Source organism: Pollicipes pollicipes, unplaced genomic scaffold (genome assembly GCF_011947565.3).
Source record: "Pollicipes pollicipes isolate AB1234 unplaced genomic scaffold, Ppol_2.1 Scaffold_4751;HRSCAF=5608_pilon_pilon_pilon, whole genome shotgun sequence".
Lineage (NCBI taxonomy): Eukaryota > Metazoa > Arthropoda > Thecostraca > Pollicipedomorpha > Pollicipedidae > Pollicipes > Pollicipes pollicipes.
Genome location: NW_023596549.1, coordinates 262,715 through 282,000, shown reverse-complemented (window position 1 = coordinate 282,000; position 19,286 = coordinate 262,715). Strand labels below are relative to the sequence as shown.

General features: G+C 49.5%; 1 protein-coding gene across 1 annotated transcript in view; it reads right to left on the bottom strand.

The window, feature by feature from the left end:
* LOC119099630 (phosrestin-2-like) overlaps positions 1-19,286 on the bottom strand; it is an 84,907-nt gene that overhangs the window by 49,375 nt on the left and 16,246 nt on the right. Inside the window, exons 3-8 of the mRNA XM_037222698.1 lie at positions 15,529-15,707; positions 13,718-13,853; positions 9,948-10,105; positions 9,095-9,241; positions 8,070-8,196; positions 3,061-3,166 (exon numbers count right to left, since the gene is read on the bottom strand). Coding sequence (XP_037078593.1) covers positions 3,061-3,166; positions 8,070-8,196; positions 9,095-9,241; positions 9,948-10,105; positions 13,718-13,853; positions 15,529-15,707 — 853 coding nt within the window. The remainder of the gene's footprint in view (positions 1-3,060; positions 3,167-8,069; positions 8,197-9,094; positions 9,242-9,947; positions 10,106-13,717; positions 13,854-15,528; positions 15,708-19,286) is intronic.

Here is a 19,286-nt window from a genome sequence, read left to right as displayed (position 1 = left end):
CTCAGCGACGGTGAGCTGTGGGACTAATAGTAGGCTCCGCTGGCCGTCCCGCCCCATCTGCAGGCGGAGGAGAGCGCCGTGCGCATCGTCACCGAGGAGTGTTCGGGGGCGATGAGAGAAGAGGCGCGGTACGGCCCCACCACGGCCTAGCTCAGGTAACCCCAAATTCTCCCAAGCGTCTAGGAAATATTGGCTACTCTTGAGGTAAGCCGATAGTTGTTAACTAATCACATCCTCAAAAATATCAGACTCCCGTTTCAACTTCAGTCTATTGCTTTACAATCGCTCGTGTCTCTATCTATCTTTACGTCTCAATTGATCAAGATGCAAATTAAAAATGCACGCATGGTTACAAGATGCACTGTGTCTACTATTCAGTAATTTCATGGTTGTTGTGCTTCTATCACAGCCCCTTTAAATGCTCTGTCGCAGGTGATGGCAACAGCAGACCGCGGCAAGGCAGCCGCCGCCGCCGCCGCCGCCGCCGCACCATTCCGTCCGCCTGCTGTCCAGGTGCAGGACAGTCATTCAGAAGAGGCTGGACCGGAGAGCGGGCCGCTTGACCATCACTCGGCTCTCCCACTCAGCATCTGGGCCAGTGCATCGAATACGCAGTCTCGGCCAGGAGCAAGATGTGCATGTGATCACCCTAATCCCCCTTCTACGCCCGCGGTGCGGGCTGCAGATCTTGCTTTACGTACTCAGTTTTCAGCAGGCCAGTGAGTCATGTGCAATGCATGGTTTTGTTTGCAGTACGAGAGTTGTCTTAAAGCACTGAAGGCCTGAAGGGTACGTACCAACGTATTTGCACGAGTTCACACTCAACAACACATCAAGTTTCTGCCATATGACAATAGATCGGGCAACGTCTGATCCACATATTCGATCCTAAATCTGGATATTTTCGTACGGCGGCTTAAGAAGCGCCCGGTAGCATCGTTTCAATACATAAAACTATTTCCTATCGCTGCCCACGGCTTGGTGTTACCTGCGGCGGCCGGCGCTGCCCAGCATACGGTGACTGCGACGCTGGTCGTCGATGAACAGGGATATTTTGATCGGTTCGCGCATCACGAATTTAAGTCTCTGGAAAGAACGTTTGCTATTCCGTGTACTTTTGGGCTCCAGCGCCAAACAATGCGTTTGTCTCGCTTGGTTTTGTTACTGATGACACGCCCTAATGAACACCATCCCTTTTACATCCAGCCAAAACGAAATCCTCGGGAAGGTCAAAGGGAAAATGCCAGTCAGTTTCTGATGCGTTCTCTCCCCAGTTAAGCTCCGCAAAAATGGCAACGACTCAAGCGATAATGTGGGCATGCTTTTGCTCATCATCCGCCATATCTAGCTCAGTCTTGGCTGGTGCAAGTATTGTCGCAGCTCGAATAGACACGACGATGCCGACACCTGACGCGGGAACATGTATCGCCGAACATGTACTTACAGTGGATGACACACCCCAATCCAGTCTCTCACAGTAACTGAAAACGGTACCAGTGATGGCAAAGAGTGCACCGACAAGTGCAGGAGCTTTGAGTAAACGTAGTTCACCCGCATGTGCTTGATGCAGACTGACTCGATCATTTGTTCAGAGGTTATCGCCAACACAGCATTACGCCACTAGCAAGCACATTCAGTAAGAAAAACGCATCTTGCGCATCACCACGTGAACGTGATCCCCGACAACGCGTGATATGAAAAGGTGAGAGCAAACGTGATAACGAGACCACACCTGTACAAAAACAAACAAAACTGCACATTCACTTATAACAGGGGCGCAATTTACATGCTTGGGCGGAGGGCTACAACATTATGTGCACGTCAAAAGCTCGCTTCTAATCACACAGCCATACTCAGCTGTGGAGCATGGGCTGCTGGCAGTACAAGATCTGCCAGTATAAGACTGTTGTACTGTCTCATGTCAGGTCAATGCCGAGCTCCCTGCCTAATTTGGTCACACGAGCCTGCGTGGGAGCGATACACACATTAATGCTTGCACGGAAAATGGATACACTGCGAACGACTGTCTCTTCATCCATCATGCGTCATAGAGCACGACATTTCTTTCCACTATCTTTCGTCAAGAGGATAGCTTAAATGAGCTTTCTGGTGGCTTTCCAAGCAACAAGCATGCGATGGGAACGATATTTTGGGGATATGACTTTTGACTGGTACTTTGCAAGACCCAGAGACCATCACAAGGACGCAAGGACGGATCGCGGTTAAGAGCACCGAAGGTATCCTAAGTCCAGACAGCTAGTACATCCATACGTCCCGTCCACGCAGTCAAGAAGAGAACGCTGTAGTAGCCTTTTGCGATTCTTATTCCCCTAAATAACCCTGCGACCAAGCCCATTTCCAAATCTCCCCACGCAACCCCTAAATCCGCTCATACAGCTATTTATGCTTGAGTTCTCTTGCCACCAACCAAGCCTGTGGTAACAATGACCAATGCTTACGACCCCAATCCTCTTCAAGTGTTGAATATTCATGTCAGCATTTACTGCATAGGAGTCCAATGCGGCAAGAACGGAATGTACTCCACTTGCTCTGCGAGTAACCTCCAGTCTTCCATTCATCAGCGCAGGGGGTGCTGTGGTTTGGGCATGCGGCATACGGCGACGGTCCTCAGTCACCGCAGCAACGTACCGGTCATTGAGTTAAATAGTACTGTACCGATCAGAAATCTAAACATAGGCCCAATGGGTACAAAGGTTGAAACACCCTCGGTGCGCTTCCGTGAACAATCGCACGACACAAAATCACAAGCCTGCCAAGCCTGCCAAGGTTAGTGATCCAGACTGCTGGTGCGCCGCACGACCGGCTCCAGGGACAGGAGCGGTTCGAGCGGCTGCCTGCCGTCCCGCTGCTTTTTGAACAGGCTGAAGTGCAGCATGTCGGCCATGTCCGGGGAGGCGGCGCGTCTCTGGCGCCGGCGGGCCCGCCGCTCGCCGCCTGTCGGCTCGCCGCGCCATCGGTCCGGCTTGTCGGGCCAGTCGGAGCGCACGCGGCGCAGCGGCCGGGGCGAGGTGCGCCGCGGCGGCTCGAGGCTGCCGCTACGTCCGAGGACCGCCGCCGGCCGAACGGCCCGCGGCTCTGGGCTCGGCGTGCTCAGCTCCGGGCTGGGAACGGCCGGCAAGGGACTGCACAGGCGCCGCAAGTCCGACTGCCGGCCACAGAGACAACGGGTGGCAGTTAGGAGGCGGGCCGACGGGACGACGGGAGGTGGCGTTGTCGTGCGGTGAAACCTAAACACAGCCTGTCTTTCATCAAAGTGTGGCAGCCATTGAAACATTTATTGAACGCTCACGCGCCTGGTTTTCTTTGATCAACTTGGCATATATTTACAGCGATCACTTTCAGTTTAGAAACTGGCATCGTAAGGATATCAAGTACAATTATTTTCGAGTCCAAGTAATGCTGTCAGCGCTTTATAACAGCACTTGCAATCCATTGCAATCGCGACCACCGTTGTGATGACAACCGCCCCCGCACCTCTGCTGGTGCAGATAAAAAATAGTTTGTGATTGGCTCAGCGGGCGGCAAGGTCCTATTACCGAGTGGTGTGCTGATTGAAGCTCCATCCTGTGCGTCACTATAAACCACGTGATATTTTCATTCCAAAAACCAAAGTGCCCCTCGAAAGGAGCCGCTGTGGTAAACGTCAAGGGGAGAAATCAAGAACATGATGAAGTGTTATGTCGAATTCGCGGCATAATAGTTTCATGTGTGTTTGCCTTTTGCCTGAATGGAGTATTTCGAGCTTTCGCAGCATTTATTACACAAACATGTTGACACATGAGAATGTTGCAATTTTTACCAAGCACACGTTGCAAAGAGCAAAGTAATTAAAGGTATTAGCTACATGGTGGTGATCAGGGGTCCAATGAGATCTTTCCCGCAGGAGTGGATACTTAAAATTAAAATTCGGAGCTATTCAGAATGGTTTTGAGAAAATTGGTATTACAGTCCAAATCGTACGCATCTGATCTGAATAGAAGTAAAATGAACAAAAAAGGTGGCATGCTTCCTTAGCTTGCGCTCGAAAAGGGATCAGTTTGCTCCCCGAAGGTTTTTTCCGGAGTAATTTCCCAACGGCGAGGCGTAGCCGCGCCAAACTTTGCATTACTAAAAAAACCCCATAAACTTCACATAACCATAAATGGACTAACGGATCATTTGGAATCAAAAATTTAGATTTACCTCGCAAGGTCGCTGACCTACGGCGGGTCAAAGAAAGGTCATGGAATCAGTGAGGTTAATTTCTCGGGAATCATTCAATCCGATGCAACAACGGAGTGTTGGACGAAGCCATACATCTCTGACATACTTTCTCAGGCAACACAACAATTAAATGAACAAATTCCATTGACTTAGAGTCATGTATGAAGGTCAGATCAAAGTCAAAACCAACCTGTTTTACCATTCTAAAGCTTGCAGTACGTGCTGGTTTCTAGTGATCATTTCGAATGTGGTGATAACGGAAACCCAATATTCATCTTCCATGAAATTCTTCAAGCTTAAAATAGGTCGCTGACCTAAAATGACCCAAGTCAATCTTTGTGTTTAGGAAGATTTTGCCTGAGGTAATCTTTGCTACCTATTGAAATGTAAAACTCAAAGCATTCTGGTATGATTTTGGTCACCATGACGTTCGAAAGGTTGAATAAGGTCACTGCCCTTAAATAAACATGCGATATTTTGCTAAGAGCAGGTTTCTAGGTCCTGGGGGCACTTTGGACACCAACCTGTAGTTTGACCATGTTTGGCCTTATCTGGCCCGAGGGTCATAACCTAGGAACCTCAAACTTTGATCCAAATGAGTTTACACACAGGTCAACACATCCTCCAAAATTGATGTTAGCTCTCTTAATTTCTGAGATCTTAGGGGCCAAATTGAGCCCCACCCGAGCAAAGGATGTTCCACCAGCCACCCGAGCTCGTATTGACGCTGTCTAAACACTGGATGCTGTGTTAAGACACTGTGTTCAAACTCTCTCTGTTCCTGTGTAAAACACACTGTGCTAACACTGTCTTAAAGTGACCAGCTATGGGCCTGGCCGGGCCGGACAACTTCAGCCAAAGAAAGTGATGAGTATGCAGTAGTTTACAAATTAGGCAATGTAAATGAACGCATCGCATCAAATGCTAGCATTCTGAACATGCATCGATCACAGTTAAAATGAGTGTTTCACATTTATTGGGGTTTTGAAATAAAAAAAGCCGTCTGGAAGGCCCTCCAATGCTTTTCACAATCCTGCCCTTTTTAATAGGTTTATCAAGGCGTTTATATCTGGCGTTCGTGAGCACGAATTTCAAATATAACGGCAGCCAATTGGCTCTCAACCAATGCTGTGCAAGGTAAGAAGACCTAATCAAACCGTAACGCATTGGGGAACATCTGCTAAACAGAGAATCGTGCTGTTTACAGCAGTCTTTCATTTAAAAAGTATACCAAAAGTTATAAGTAAGCTTGTTTCATCATATCTGATGCACGCTCAAAAATCTTCAAATGTGAACCATTTCTTTTAACAGGGTTTTAAGCAAGCTTGTATGCAGCGATAGAGCCTGTGCATAAACGCCTATGTGGAATGCACGCGATCAAACGGTCTGTATAGGTTTCGTGGCATGAACTCACGGCTTAGGCCATGGCGTCTTACATATACGATCGGTTTCGGAAAATGTGACAATAGCCTGCTTCCGGTCGATTAGTGGCCCTCTCTTTGGTCTCTTTGGTAAGCTTTGACAGTGGTCAGTTAATTATTCCTTTTCTGAACATAAAATGCAGTCTTACGCATTAACTTCAGCTGCAAATAAGTCGAAGGACTGCTATAGCTACTTAACTGCTCCCTCGATTCTGAGTTCCGCTATCGTGGTGACTCGCAGCATCGGATCACAATCAGTTGCCATTGCTTGTCGAAGACAATGATTACTCCACCCAGACGACTGTCCAATACTTCACTGCGGACCATTTGATTTCAATGTTTCCAATACTTCAGTAGAGACCATTTACTTTTAACGCTAGATGAAATAAATGAAATATTGTCGTGATCTCGAAGGTAGGCAGTGCTGCGCCAGCTGGTGCCACAGAGAGCAAGCGATGACTCTCCGTGCATTTCGGAACGCTTTATACTTTAATTATTTTGTATCCAATGCTCATGATTTTTTGTCGGTGAAGCCATTTCCAGAATACCGCTGCCTGCATCAGATTATCATCGCCTTGACCTATCTGTTCTTCAAACAGGCTCAGTTTTTATGGCAACAGCTTGCACAATCCCTTCGAGCTTTAGAAATTCACGCCTTTGATCCCCAGACTTAAGGCTTAAGTCGCATTGCCGATGTTTTCAGCTCCAACGACCCACCGAACTAAAACTCATTGCATTCTGCTGACCTCAAGAGCGCCATACTCTACCGGAGAGCTTCCGAATGATAAATCATGTTCGGTGAAAACCTCTCAACTGTCTTACCACACGCTAAACTGCATGTTCATTTCAAATACAAATATTATGTGAGGCGCATTTCAACTTTAGTTCTTTTTTTGCCAAAAACTCGAACTTTGCCGCCTTCCATCTAATGCCACTGTGCCGAAGATTGTACCAGCCAGCCATGAGGATAAAGCCGGCTTCGGTTTTCAGCTTCGGCTGTGAGAAACTGCACACAAATCTGAAAAATGCACACACGATCCACGAATGGCTTCAGTTTCAGTTTCAACTTTCAGGCATTTTCTACGGCTGACTTGGGCTTCGGCTTCTGTCTTGTACCATTCCAGCGGTTAGCTTCAGTTTCGACTGTGTGACATTTTTTAACAGATGGCTTTAGCTTTAGCTTTAAACAGATTTGAATTCTGGCTCCGGCCTCTGCGCGCTGTGGTTTTCAACCGCTAATTTCGGCTCTGTCATGGCAATCTTTTTCACTCCGATTGCGGCTCTGCTTTACAAACACAGTCTTACTCGTTATGTCACACCAATATACCACACAACTTTTGAAGACTGCGATTCACGTCTGGCTAAAAGCCCTAATCAATCACTACCCCCCTTTTTACGGCAAGACATGACAAAAGTCCGAAAATTTCATGCGTAATGGCAACGCACTGCCTCAGTTGGTCCGCAAATCCAGTACAACATTTACTGACCCCACACAGTTTTAGCCTACACGAAGATGTTTTGGTTCCACAAAACAACGTAACACGGCTCCGGCTTCGGCCTCCTGATTTTAAACTGATGGGTTTGACTTTTGCTTTGCTTTTCTCAATTTCCATACTGCTGGCTTGGGCTTTGTTTTCGCGCATGCAAAGCTAGAAGTCACTGACTTGGGAATATGCTCTGCTTTTTGGAATTTTAAGCACTGGCTTTGGTTTCGGCGTGGCACTTCCAATTTTCAAAGCCACCGAGTTCGGCTTCGAATTCGACATTACGTCATGTTTTGGCCCTAGATTCCGCTTGGAAGCCAGAAGTCTGGCTCCATCATCATGCCTGGTACTGACCCTTGACATTTTGTGAAAGCCTCGCGATTGGCCATATTCCTCAGGCGCATCTGACTGCAGCGTGAGGAAACAGCCACGTTTGGGACAGAAGAGACTGCACCTTGTTTCTGACATGATAATATTTTGTTGGACCGTGGCTAAAGGCTGTCGTCAATGTTTCATTACTTAAGACCGATCCGTCGGGAATTATTCGAAGAATCGTGTTTTTTATTGAAACTGGCAAAACAAAAACAAACGTGAAACTCACGTCGACGGATAGCTAGGACCGAAACAGAAGGAATAGGCATGTAATTTGAGCCGTAGGGAAGATGGTGAACCACTAGAGTGGTTAGTTTTCCAATGACGTCGTTTTTCAGTACGTCTATCGTATTCTCCAATGGCAGATGGCGTCGCCTAGGATCTCAGCTATGAAGACATCTGCTTCTATAATACTGAAGTTGTGGACATATCGCACACAAAACTGTTCTCAGTCTGCCATTTGTGTCGTGATTCGAGCGAAACCCGCCCACCTTAGGCCCTCGCTCGTAATAAAGGGAAGCCGAACGCATTCTACCCCGGTTACTGGCTGCAGCCAACATGCACCTACCTGCATGTGCGTCAGTGTGAAGGGCATCTCGGCCACCACCCTGCCTGCCAGAGAACTCAGGTACAACTTTATCTTGACGGAGTAGGAGACGGCCAGGCCGAATACTTTCTGATCCGGGTGGCTGAGCCTGCCGGCATGTGTGGAGCGCCATGTAGCTATGACAATGCACATGTAACACCGATGTTGGCGGATAGTGGGCTCAGAAGAGTTGAAGAATTGGTGAGCTGGCCGCTGAGTTCGTGGCGTGGACGCCATGCCACTCACAGGAGGACATGGGTCACTGATGAGTGTTTCGGATTGTTAAGCCGTTTATCCCAAATGGTTATCACATTGCGTGTGGGGGGCGGTTCTAGATATGCAAACATCTATTCGAAAAATACGACTAAGTAGTTGGAGGTATGGCTTTTGGAAACAGAGACCCAAATGAGAACTTCTAGCTTACCGAACAATTACTTTCCGACAGTTTTTAGTGTGCCGTACACTGTCGTGACATGCACAAATACATAAGGAAACATTTTAATTGCAAGCCGTTAACACAAAAGGAAAAGAAAAGAACCGTGAAAGGACACTTCCATTGACAGACGCGTAATTTACCGCACCATCTGTCTGGACAGCTAGTCACCGAAAACTACATAACTTTCATGTGCATGTTTCGCCCCTTATTCGCCTATCGATAATACAGTTATATATTGAATAATGTTAGCGTTAACGTTAACGCATTAAAGCCTGCCACGTGAGACATTCAGTTGGATGCTAAATATCTGGAGCACGCGATTGCATAAAATGTACACATCATTCAATCACTCAAAAGTAAAATATACACTTTGTGGCATTCTCTTTAGTCTTCATGATCCATTCCAGTTGAGGCAGAACAGGAGATTGTAGTCCTGTCGCACTCTCAACTGAACATGCCTTCCAAATAACAAAAATTATTTGCACCACCAACCGAACACAGATCAGCTTACGGCTCGCTGACAGAGCCGGCGACAAACACCCGCTAGCCTTTTCAGAGAGCGAGGGCTCACTGTGTGGTCGAGGCCAGGCCGTCCGGCTGGTCCGGCAGGGCCCCGTTCAGCGCCAGGTTTTTCCGTGTCTTGGCGTCCGACTTCGGCGCCAGCTGGAGGGCCAGCGTCTTCTGCAGACGCTGCCCCGGCGTCACGGGACACTTCTCTCTGCCTCGCGCGGGTGAGAATGCGTGATGTGGGATGTGAAATGAAAGCCGATGAGGGGCGGTCTAAGGGCGGTCTAAGGGCGGTCTAAGGGCGGTCTAAGGGTGGTCTAAGGGCGGTCTAAGGGTGGTCTAAGGGCGGTCTAAGGGCGGTCTAAGGGTGGTCTAAGGGTGGTCTAAGGGCGGTCTAAGGGTGGTCTAAGGGCGGTCTAAGGGATGATCTAAGGGCGGTCTAAGGGGGTCTAAGGGCGGTCTAAGGGCGGTCTAAGGGCGGTCTAAGGGCGGTCAAAGGATGACGTATGATCTGACGGGTGCGAATGAGCTGGCTAGTCTTGAAATGAACGCGTCAGAAATTTCTCGGGATACATCCAGGCTATGCGCACATCCCGATCAATACTGCACTGGCGCAGAGTGCGTGCCTAGAGAGGATGTGAAGCACTGGTGTCGGATCTCCTTACTCGGCGAAATTGGGACCGGACGGTGTCCACATGCTGCACGAACGAAACTGTGACCAAGAGCATGTAGACTTAACGCGTCTGCCGTTAGCACATCAACGAGCTGACGTTCCGCCGATCCAGCAAGAGCCGTCAGCTTTGTCTATAATTATGCCACCTGATAAAATAATGAAGGCACCATTGCATCCTTGCGCCACACTCACTCGGTCTGCACATCGCCAACTGCAGTGTGGTGCACGCTGTTGGCACACTCACTCGATCTGCACATCGCCGACTGCGGTCCGGTGCACGCTGTTGGTGTATAGGCGCACCTGCACCGTCTGCAGCAGCGTGGCCTTGATGCGCCGTACAGACCGGCTGCTGCTGTTGCTGATGTGGATGTCGAGGATGAGTCTCTCGCCTCGGTGGTATACCTACGCAAATGCGACAGGCTGTGGACGCTTCCATCTTCGTGGATGATGTTGTTAGACTTTTTCATTGAGGACGTGCTGCATGGCGCCTTCAAACAATTGGCTTTACAGAAGTGCAGCTCTTTCGCAATGCAATAGGCTTAGTTTTCTACAAGTTTTTTGGGGGGCGGGAGAAGTTGGTGGTGGTTTGCACAGAAGGTAAGACAGCATTCCTTGGCATGTATAATCCAAACACGTCAGTCCCAAATGATTCACTTCAACTTTCAACAGCCCCAATAGATAACCACGGCGATTACACTAAATTGGCAATGGCCCACGTTTTTGCACAGGAGCTTGAATAAGCCGATAGGCAAGTTGCTCGTCTGGCATAGTTAAGGCCGGGGCACTGAGGCAAATATGACAAAGACGTCTATAAATCCCAGTTAAATGCCAGACTCATACTTAAGTAGATTAGCGACAACCAGACTTGAAGAATCAATGTCGCGTTTATAGTAGAGATTATCTGTGAAAGACTCACACATAATCGCCTCTGCATCCAGACCATCAGCGTCTCGCCGGTGAAGTACAAATCTGTTCAAATTTTCAGAAAACAGCCCATTGCAAACGGACGGGAGGATAGAGGAATGATTCGCTCTTTGTGAAAAATGAATGTCGGTAAAAACAAAATTAACCATCACTTATCATTATTCGTGTGTCCGCCGGACGGTTGTCGTGTGTCCCAGCGGTTGTTTAATATGGGAGGGACTATCCCGCATCCCGCATCATAGCAATGCGGAAAAAACGACTGAGACACTAGGGCGTGTGTGCACACGTTGCTGTTAAGCAGCAGTGGTCAGCGAGTTCAGCTGGCTGCGTGCCATCGATCACAATGCATGGACTGACTTATTCAAATAACACAGTGCTAACGGGCTTACTTGTCTTCGGCACATAGCTGATAGCTCTAAGTGACATCACAGTAATTGCAAAGGTGATTTATATTTTTGGCCAGTATTGTTCTTTACTGCATTCGATCAAATCTACACAACTTCAGTGTAAGATCATAGATGACCTGGGGAAAGATAGTGTGCTGCCTCCATGTTCTCGGAGAAAGATGCTGAATTTGTAATCCAGCTCCACTGGGTGCGAGTTCCAGAGTGGGCGTATTGTCTGGTCCGACTGAAATGGAAAGATCAGCTGGCAACTGGCCAACGAGGGTCAAGCCAGGCCCGGGCCGGCCATGTCGCAGCCTTGTGCGGCACGTAAAACGCTCCGCATTCCTGTCTGGCGAAAGGGTGGAGGCCAAATTATCCGTTGAACCAGAAGGCACGGCTTGGGTGGTGGGTTCAGGGTACGCACAACAAGGTATGCACAAAGCACACACGCACGCGACATCATGCTTAGTAGGTACTCTTATCAGGAGTCTTAAGTCAGCCATGCAAACCGTTCGGAATAGATTTATGAAAAAACTCAAAGCCGGACAGTACGCGAAAATAAATTGCACATCACGCAATGACGCCCTTCGAGTCATCATAAGTCAGTAACATCAGTGAATCCAACTTCAAATATTGCTCTTTAATTGCCCGTTGTGGTTGGTGATTCGTCATACATTCAAAAAGCTTCAGGAAAACCGCTTCTGCCGCTAACGGAAGCGCCCGATCCCGTGCAATTGCTTATGCCGTGTAGTCTCTTTACCCGCGCTGCTGCACACTTCAAGGCTGCCGCGCTTTCCTGGGCAACCTCAAAACAGCCCCTTTAGAATACTGGGTGTTTCTGTCCTTTGAAGGCATAACAAGATTCACTAGAAAAGGCAAGCATTTGCATCAATGTTTTTGCTGTAATATTCTCAGGTTGTTCTCAACTTAATGCGTGCATTCTCCTTTATACCTACCAAAAACAAGACCCGGACAAAGTCACTAAATCGTCAATCTGGCTCACCTACTTGGGCGCAGCGAAAAAATGTAGAAAAACTCAATAATGTTGAGACAGCCGTCGGGCGGGTTTCGTTGTTTTACAGGCAATAGTCGACGGCGGCGGCCAGGCGATCACCCTATGTCATTTCGAGCTTACGAAAATGAAAAGTTTTCACCATTTATCTAAGTCGAAGGGAGGAAACCAATCAGCCCACTCGGTGATGTTAATTTAGCCCAGGCCCTGGCAGCAGTTTTGACTATACAATATCGACATCCCCAGCTTACCCGACGACTTCTAGCGCAACCGCGCATCGCGCAAATTTGCGCTGGGAACAGAATTGTAAATAGTGCATTGGTCGACGATTTGACATTGGATTCATGTCTCCATCTGCGATGAATCTCGAGAAATGGCATACAACGTGGAAAACATGAAAAAGAGGCAAGTCCGTCTTGACCGCTCCTTTACACAAAACACTTGACACGGATGACCGCCTATCTACCATCACGCAATTTTCCGCCCATAACTTCTAGTAAAAGTGACAATTTCTTGTCGCTCTGACCACTGAGAGATGTGGGCGCGGTTTCCAATTGCTCCTCACCTGATTGATGTGAGTGTCATTTTCGGACCATCCATGCAAAACTAATGTAGGATGCTAAAAACGCATCCTGCTTCCGCGCTGTCGTTGACCCGGCAGCCACGAAATTTGGCGCTGCACATTTTCTGGTGCGCTTGCGCATCGCTTCCAAATTGCGCCGTTCAGAAAGCCAGAGCCAAATTGCGCCGTTCAGAAAGCCAAAGCCAAACTGCGCCGTTCAGAAAGTTCGAGCCGGAGACGACATCAAGCAATGTGGGCTGGCAGGCGCATCCCACACGAATCTCACGTCAGTTTTTGTAATGTTTCCCCGTCCAACATGAACGAAGTCACAGCTCGGTACCGGTGAGAGCTGGCCACGTACATTTTGGCTCGTGGCTAGGCAAGCAGGGTCGCATCACTGCATTAAACTTGGGACGGGATCTGCCTGGCGGGTCGGATCCGGTCGCCGGCAACCGTCAACGCGTGCATACTACGTAAATACGCTTCACCGCTTTAACGCTGGAAACGCAACATTTCCAAACTGACCAAAATCGTCGAAGTGAACGTCAATACCCGGTTCATAGCTTGGCTATGGTGGGTCGCCGCGAAACGGTTTCAGCGCATTTATATGTGCATATAGACGGATGATTGTAAGTGCCAATTGATGCACATTGATGATAGCGAAAGTGCCAATTGATGCACATAGTCATGCACGTGCCGTTGAACGCAGGCAACAGATTGCCCGGTTTTGGAGCGCTTTTTTCAGGACCGGTGAATCTCAATAACTCGAGCAGGTAACAACGTGAAACCGACTGTACCGTTTAGGAGCTCGTACATTGTACGTATAACGTCTACTAATCACCGGGTCCGACGCTGTCTAACGGCGTCTGGCCCATTGCGATGCAAGCAATCGATCAGAAAACGACCAATATCCCTTTTTTGTCAAATGATCCCGAAAGGAAACGCTAGCAACTGAACCGCGCAAGCTGCCGCTATGAAATCGATACAGACATGGGGGCTAGTTCATGGTTAGCAGCATCCACCCAATAAATTTGCGCATTTACAACACTTCGGTTGCAGTTGTCCAGAACGCTAGTCGCTTCAAAGCCGCGACCATTCACCGGTCTTCCGCCGCTCACCAGCGTGCTCACCTGTTTGTCCAGGCTAGCCTGCAGGTGCAGCTCCCCGGGGCTGAGCATGAAGCGCCGGCTGACGCTGAGGCAGGGTGGCGCCAGCACGCGCGCCGGCGAGCCCTGCAGCTTGCGGATGGTGACCAAGGCCGTGGAACTGCCGGCACCGCACGCGCTGTGGCAAGGCTGGCAGTGGCTCGGAACAAGGCAACCTCCGGACGCATAAGACGTGAGCCTCGTGTGCCGACCCTTGTCGGCCGAGTGAGAGCTCCGCTGGCACCGCCGCACCGTCCGGAGAAAATGTTGAGGTCAGTGCAACGGAACCGCGTCCGTTCTAGGTTCTCAGCTCCTTCGCGGCACTCCAGTTCGTTTTTTGTTCAGTCACGTTGCTGAGGCCGGCAGACTGCATGGAAAGGGGGGGGGGGGTACCGGTGACGACTCTGGACGATGATAAATGAAGTGAGCCTTCCGCTGACTAATTGGAGTTCGGTCACCCTACCTGGTCGTCTGCTACGTGATCTGGTGGGCTTTCTTCACGGCCCAGTAGCTGAAAGTATAACTAACGTCAGGCGTTCGGAGTGTTCTACGTCACCATCATCCTCTGACGTTTTTTCTTTTCGGTTTTGTTCTCGCGTCTCCCCCTTCCGCTCACTTCATGCTATAATATAACTCAATCTTTGACATCTAGAGTCCAGGTTAGTGTCACAGTGAAAGCTTGAGCCTGCTGATCTTAAACTGTGGCTTGCTACTGTCAGGATATGTCGCTATTTCAACGTCTAAATCATCAACTTCCATAGCATGTGACTGGATGTGTGAAGGTCTGTCCGAGGGCGTGAGGCTGCTTCCATCCACCATCTCACCACACTACAGACAAACATCGATCTGGCCAGCTGACGGTTGGGTCGGGCTGAGTCCCAGTAATGCAGATCTCGGAGGCTGTTGCGGAAACGTAATGGGAGCGCACGATGATACCAGCAGCGTCATCTGTTTCCCGTGGGTACGTAAAGGAACATGTTTCCCGGGACACACCGCGCCACTAATCCACCGCGCGGCGGATCGAATGCGTGTTTCGCCTCGGCTTCCGCCGCCAGATGGCCAGTGCAAGTGAAGTGATCAGCCATAACTTCCGGTAAGTGATTGGCGTAGGGCTGACTCAATTCACTCATAGCAAAAACCGGAGCCATCTTATACGTCTCATTTCCATCGAACCCAACTCAATGGCAGAGCAGGTTGGCCTATATCCAACGCCCACAAAAAGGTCATCCACATATCTAACAGAGATTGAAATGCCCACTCACAAGTAAACGGAGGTCATTACTTGAAGAGCATTCAATGCGCAGCGATATCGTGTCGAAAAAACCCTGCTGCCACAGTCGGCAATGTGAACGCGCCCGATCTACCGCGTCGCAGCTGCCCCTCACGTGGCGGGACGCGGGGCATCGACGGCGTGCGGCACTGAACATGCTGGCTCGCTTGTGACGCCGACTGATGAGGCCCTAAATCTAACTTATAATGGAGGGCATTTATCATCGACGCTAGTCGCCGCTCCACTGCTGGCGTCTCCACCTGCCAGTCAGGCCACCCAGCAGGAAAGTAACCTGCCCACGCACGGACTGGAAACGCGGAACTCCTGCCGAAGACCGACACGCACTCTTTATGATTTGCGCTTATCAAAGAGCTCATGCGTTTTCCGGCGCTGGAAAAAGCTCACCGTTCCTGGCCGACGCTTGCCAAAAACGTTACACACCCAAAAATTCACAACCACCATCACTACAGGGGAACGGGTCGGGCTGTGAACACCGATGGCGTGGGGGCCGTCGGACGAGCGGTACCTTTTGAACGGCTGCTCCCACTCGTCGTCGGCCGCCGACGCCGACAGGGTGTAGGTGACGCCGCAGAAGTTGCTCTCCTCACCATCGTTGGGACACAGCGCTACTGTGCTGGGCGACTGCAGCGGCAGGCAGAAGGAGAAGGGCGTGGCGCGAGGTCCTAGCCGCCGCAGCAGTAGCCGCTGCCGGACACGGACACTGCTGTCAGACACTGGCGCCGCTGTCAGACACTGGCACCGCTGTCAGAGACGGGTGCCGCCGTCAGTCACGGGTGCCGTTGTCAGACACTGGCGCCGCTGTCAGACACGGGCGCCGCTGTCAGTCACGGGTGCCGTTGTCAGCCACGGGTGCCTGCCCGAAGCCGACGCCGCACGAGCTGGAGACTGCAACGCCGGACGTCGTGGCTATTATTGCCATGACTTGCGAGCACGCATGCTCAGCACCATATTACATAGTTTTCTTATCAGCAATCAGCTCTGGCAGGATCTTGAGCATTATAAGACGAACATGGGCTAGCCATGTTCATAAAAATTATGAAACCCATTTGATCTGAAATCTATAGTCAGGGAGGACTCATTATCTCTGAAGAACACAGAAAAATATGGAACCGGAGTGTATGTAAAAACTATCGGACTGTCTGCGGCGATCAGGGATGTTGTTGCGTCAGTGAGGGGCCCTGTGCTGATACGGGGCTAACTGCGCGGATCAGAAGGTCTCCCGTGTCAGAGATGGGAACAATGTGATATGATGCATCCCTCTAATGACCTCCGGATCGACCAGGAGATCCCGCCCCGTGCCACGAGGATGATAGTCAGAAGACACTTGGCGGTGAGACAAAATGGCCCTTCAGCCCTTGACCGGAAGCGGTAATGTACCCGTGGTGTTTTACTCAAGAGGCGTCTTGCCCGGAGGGGAATAAGGGCTCTCATTATTGCTGAAAAAACGGGTCGAGATGAATTTAAAAAACGAGCAAGGGCATGCCATGTTTGCCTGAGAACGTTCACTTCTTTCAGAATGTATTCTTGAAACAAATTACGTCAAAAGGCTTGAACATGCCTGCCCGCAACCTCGAGAGCAGGGACAAGGATGGTCTGGGTTGCGACTTCCGTAAAAGCGATAAGTTTCGGCCACTGCAAGTGCCACCAGACGGCGGGCGCCGTGTTAATGTCTTCTGGACAGATAAATAGCTTCGGAAACACGAAAAATAGAAATTTTACCTTCACTCTTCCAGTTCAACCACCAGATTCCAGCCCCGCTTCGCAGTGCTTTAGAGGCCAACCCGTTCTTTTCACCAATCTAAAAATTGCACGCGTGAAATATGCCCTCGGACTGCCTTCTAAATACAAGATCTGATGTCATGAAGCGTCCAAGGATACTTTCTCAGAGGCGTCGTCATTTTCGTCCACTCGTTGGCCACAACTTAAAATTAGCTGCTGGGCCGACGCTGGGCCGACGGCCTACGGAGACTGCAACGCCTGGGGTCGAGGCTTGTATTTCTAAAATTTTGGGGTGTGCATGCTCAAAATTACGCCACATAACTTGTATAACAAGCGTCATTATTTTCGTCCACCGGTGAACCACGGCTAAATGTAAGCTACTGGGCTAACGCTCCGCGGACTATGGAGACGGCAACGCCTGGTATCGAGGTTTTTGTTGCCAAGATTTGCGAGCGAGCATGTTAAAAAAAACGTTGCATGAATTGTATTACTAATCGATTCTGACTGAGTGGCGAACATTTTCAGACAAACATGGCTTGGCCATCCAGATAAAACATTGACAAGGCTTCTAAATTTTATCGGTTTAGAAAGACTCGGCTAACCATTGTAAATTAAGAGTGCCGGTGATTTCTTCCATGCGGTTGTTCAACGCCTGATTTCTGCATCTTATTGACCTCAAAATGCAAACAGAATTGAGCCCACGGTGGCTCCTGGTTTCTGTTCCAGTTACAAGGTAAAAATAACAACAAAACGAAGAAAACCGTGTCACTTGCTAACAAGTGAGCCAAATCGGGGATTTGGGGGGGGGGGGGGATCACAATAAGATGGGCTTTTTACGTTGCATGATGGGTAAGTGTCCGTTGGCCATTCCATAACTAAGGCAGACAACTTCCCGGAGGCCATTTTCTGCGACGGTGTGGCATAAGAGAAGATGATTCGGGAAGAATACTGTTGCAGGTGTCCAGCGCATGTCTCATACACCGTGTAGAAGTAACGCTGATCCAGAAGTATGCAACAAAGTAGCCACACGATCAGCTCGCAGTCAGTCATGCGGGAGACATCCAGGCCAGGGCAGTGATCACCGACGGTGGACAGGAGCAGAGCCCAGATAAGGAACATATGACGCATGGGCCTTATTAGGTGGCTTGATTCTTAAAAGAGAATATCCAGTTTTATGGGTTTTGTCACATTGCTTCTGGCAGTTTCAATCTCCAGAATTTGCTTCCGCCTAAAATGCTGCGACAAGTCTTATTTCTTGAAAAGCAGCCAGCGAAATGAAGGCGCATGGAAACCCTGGCGCACTGTGAGCCATCGATCCACTTTCAAAATTCTAACCAGCCTATATCCATGCCGTATTTTGGCATCTGCACTGTGCAGGCAATTGCTTCCTTAATGACCCAAAATACCTGCCCGCTCGTGGAATTTCGTCTCCCAAGGAAAGACAATGTTAAAATGGACGAATAATGTAGGGAAGCTGGATAGCCTTATTTGCCAAATGACAGACGAGTCGAAAAGGCGAGATTGTGCACCAGTGATAAACAGCTCTAGATGCATAGGCAGCATAGCAGCCATGACATTTGAGCGAAGAGGATAACAATATCCATCCTACCCCCCCCCCCCCCTCCCCCCGGTCATCGGGCTCGCTTTCCAGAAAAAGTTCCTGAAGCACACCCTGAGCTTGGCCCCCCACACTTTTTGAAACGTTCCTGCGGCTATGAAAAGCAGCACACCATCCAAGGGCCTTACGCTTGCTGCACTACACTACACTACACTTGCACACGCAACACTTGGAACTTGCATGCTGATTTGCAAGGCACTCTAAATTGCCGAAGGGGCCTTGCACATTCGACTTATGTTCTTCCCATATGCTCGGAGGGCCCTACGCTGTTTTCGGAGCGCCTAATATGTCAATCTGCTGGAGACCTCGTGATCATCCTATGACCCTTCACTTTCATCCTGGTTTCTTCCCAATTTCCTCGGCAATCTCTGCGGCATTGCCTGAGACCCACGGGCTGACTTACCGATACTTTTTGTTTTTGTTTTTGTTTTTGGGGAGTGCTCTTGATTCCGTAGCCAGCTGGGCATGCCGTTTTAAACAGCTTCATGTCACAGTTCACTGTTCGTTTTCATATTTCTCGTCAACAACACAGTGCCCACCAAAATCTCGCCTGTTCGTGGTACTGTAACCGCTAATGCGCTAACCGCTAATGTCAATCTGAAAATAACGCGGGTGAAATCCAACAACTTTCGACGCGTAGTCGCTATACGTCCAGGTAGTGAGCCACGTATTCATATTTAGATTCGTACTCGAAGACGCCGAGCACGCAGTCAAACATCACTCAGTCCTTAATGCATGCAATCTGAATATGAAAGTAGGTACGCAGTGGGCACGATGTCACGTACATGCGCCACCGGCAACAGGATCTTTAAGGTCCATGTAAGATCGACAGGAAATTGGAGGTAAAAAACGCGGTCACACACCCCTCAGTCAGCAAGCACGAACCTGTATCTGAAAACCAGGCAATCAGGGATAAATAAAAACAA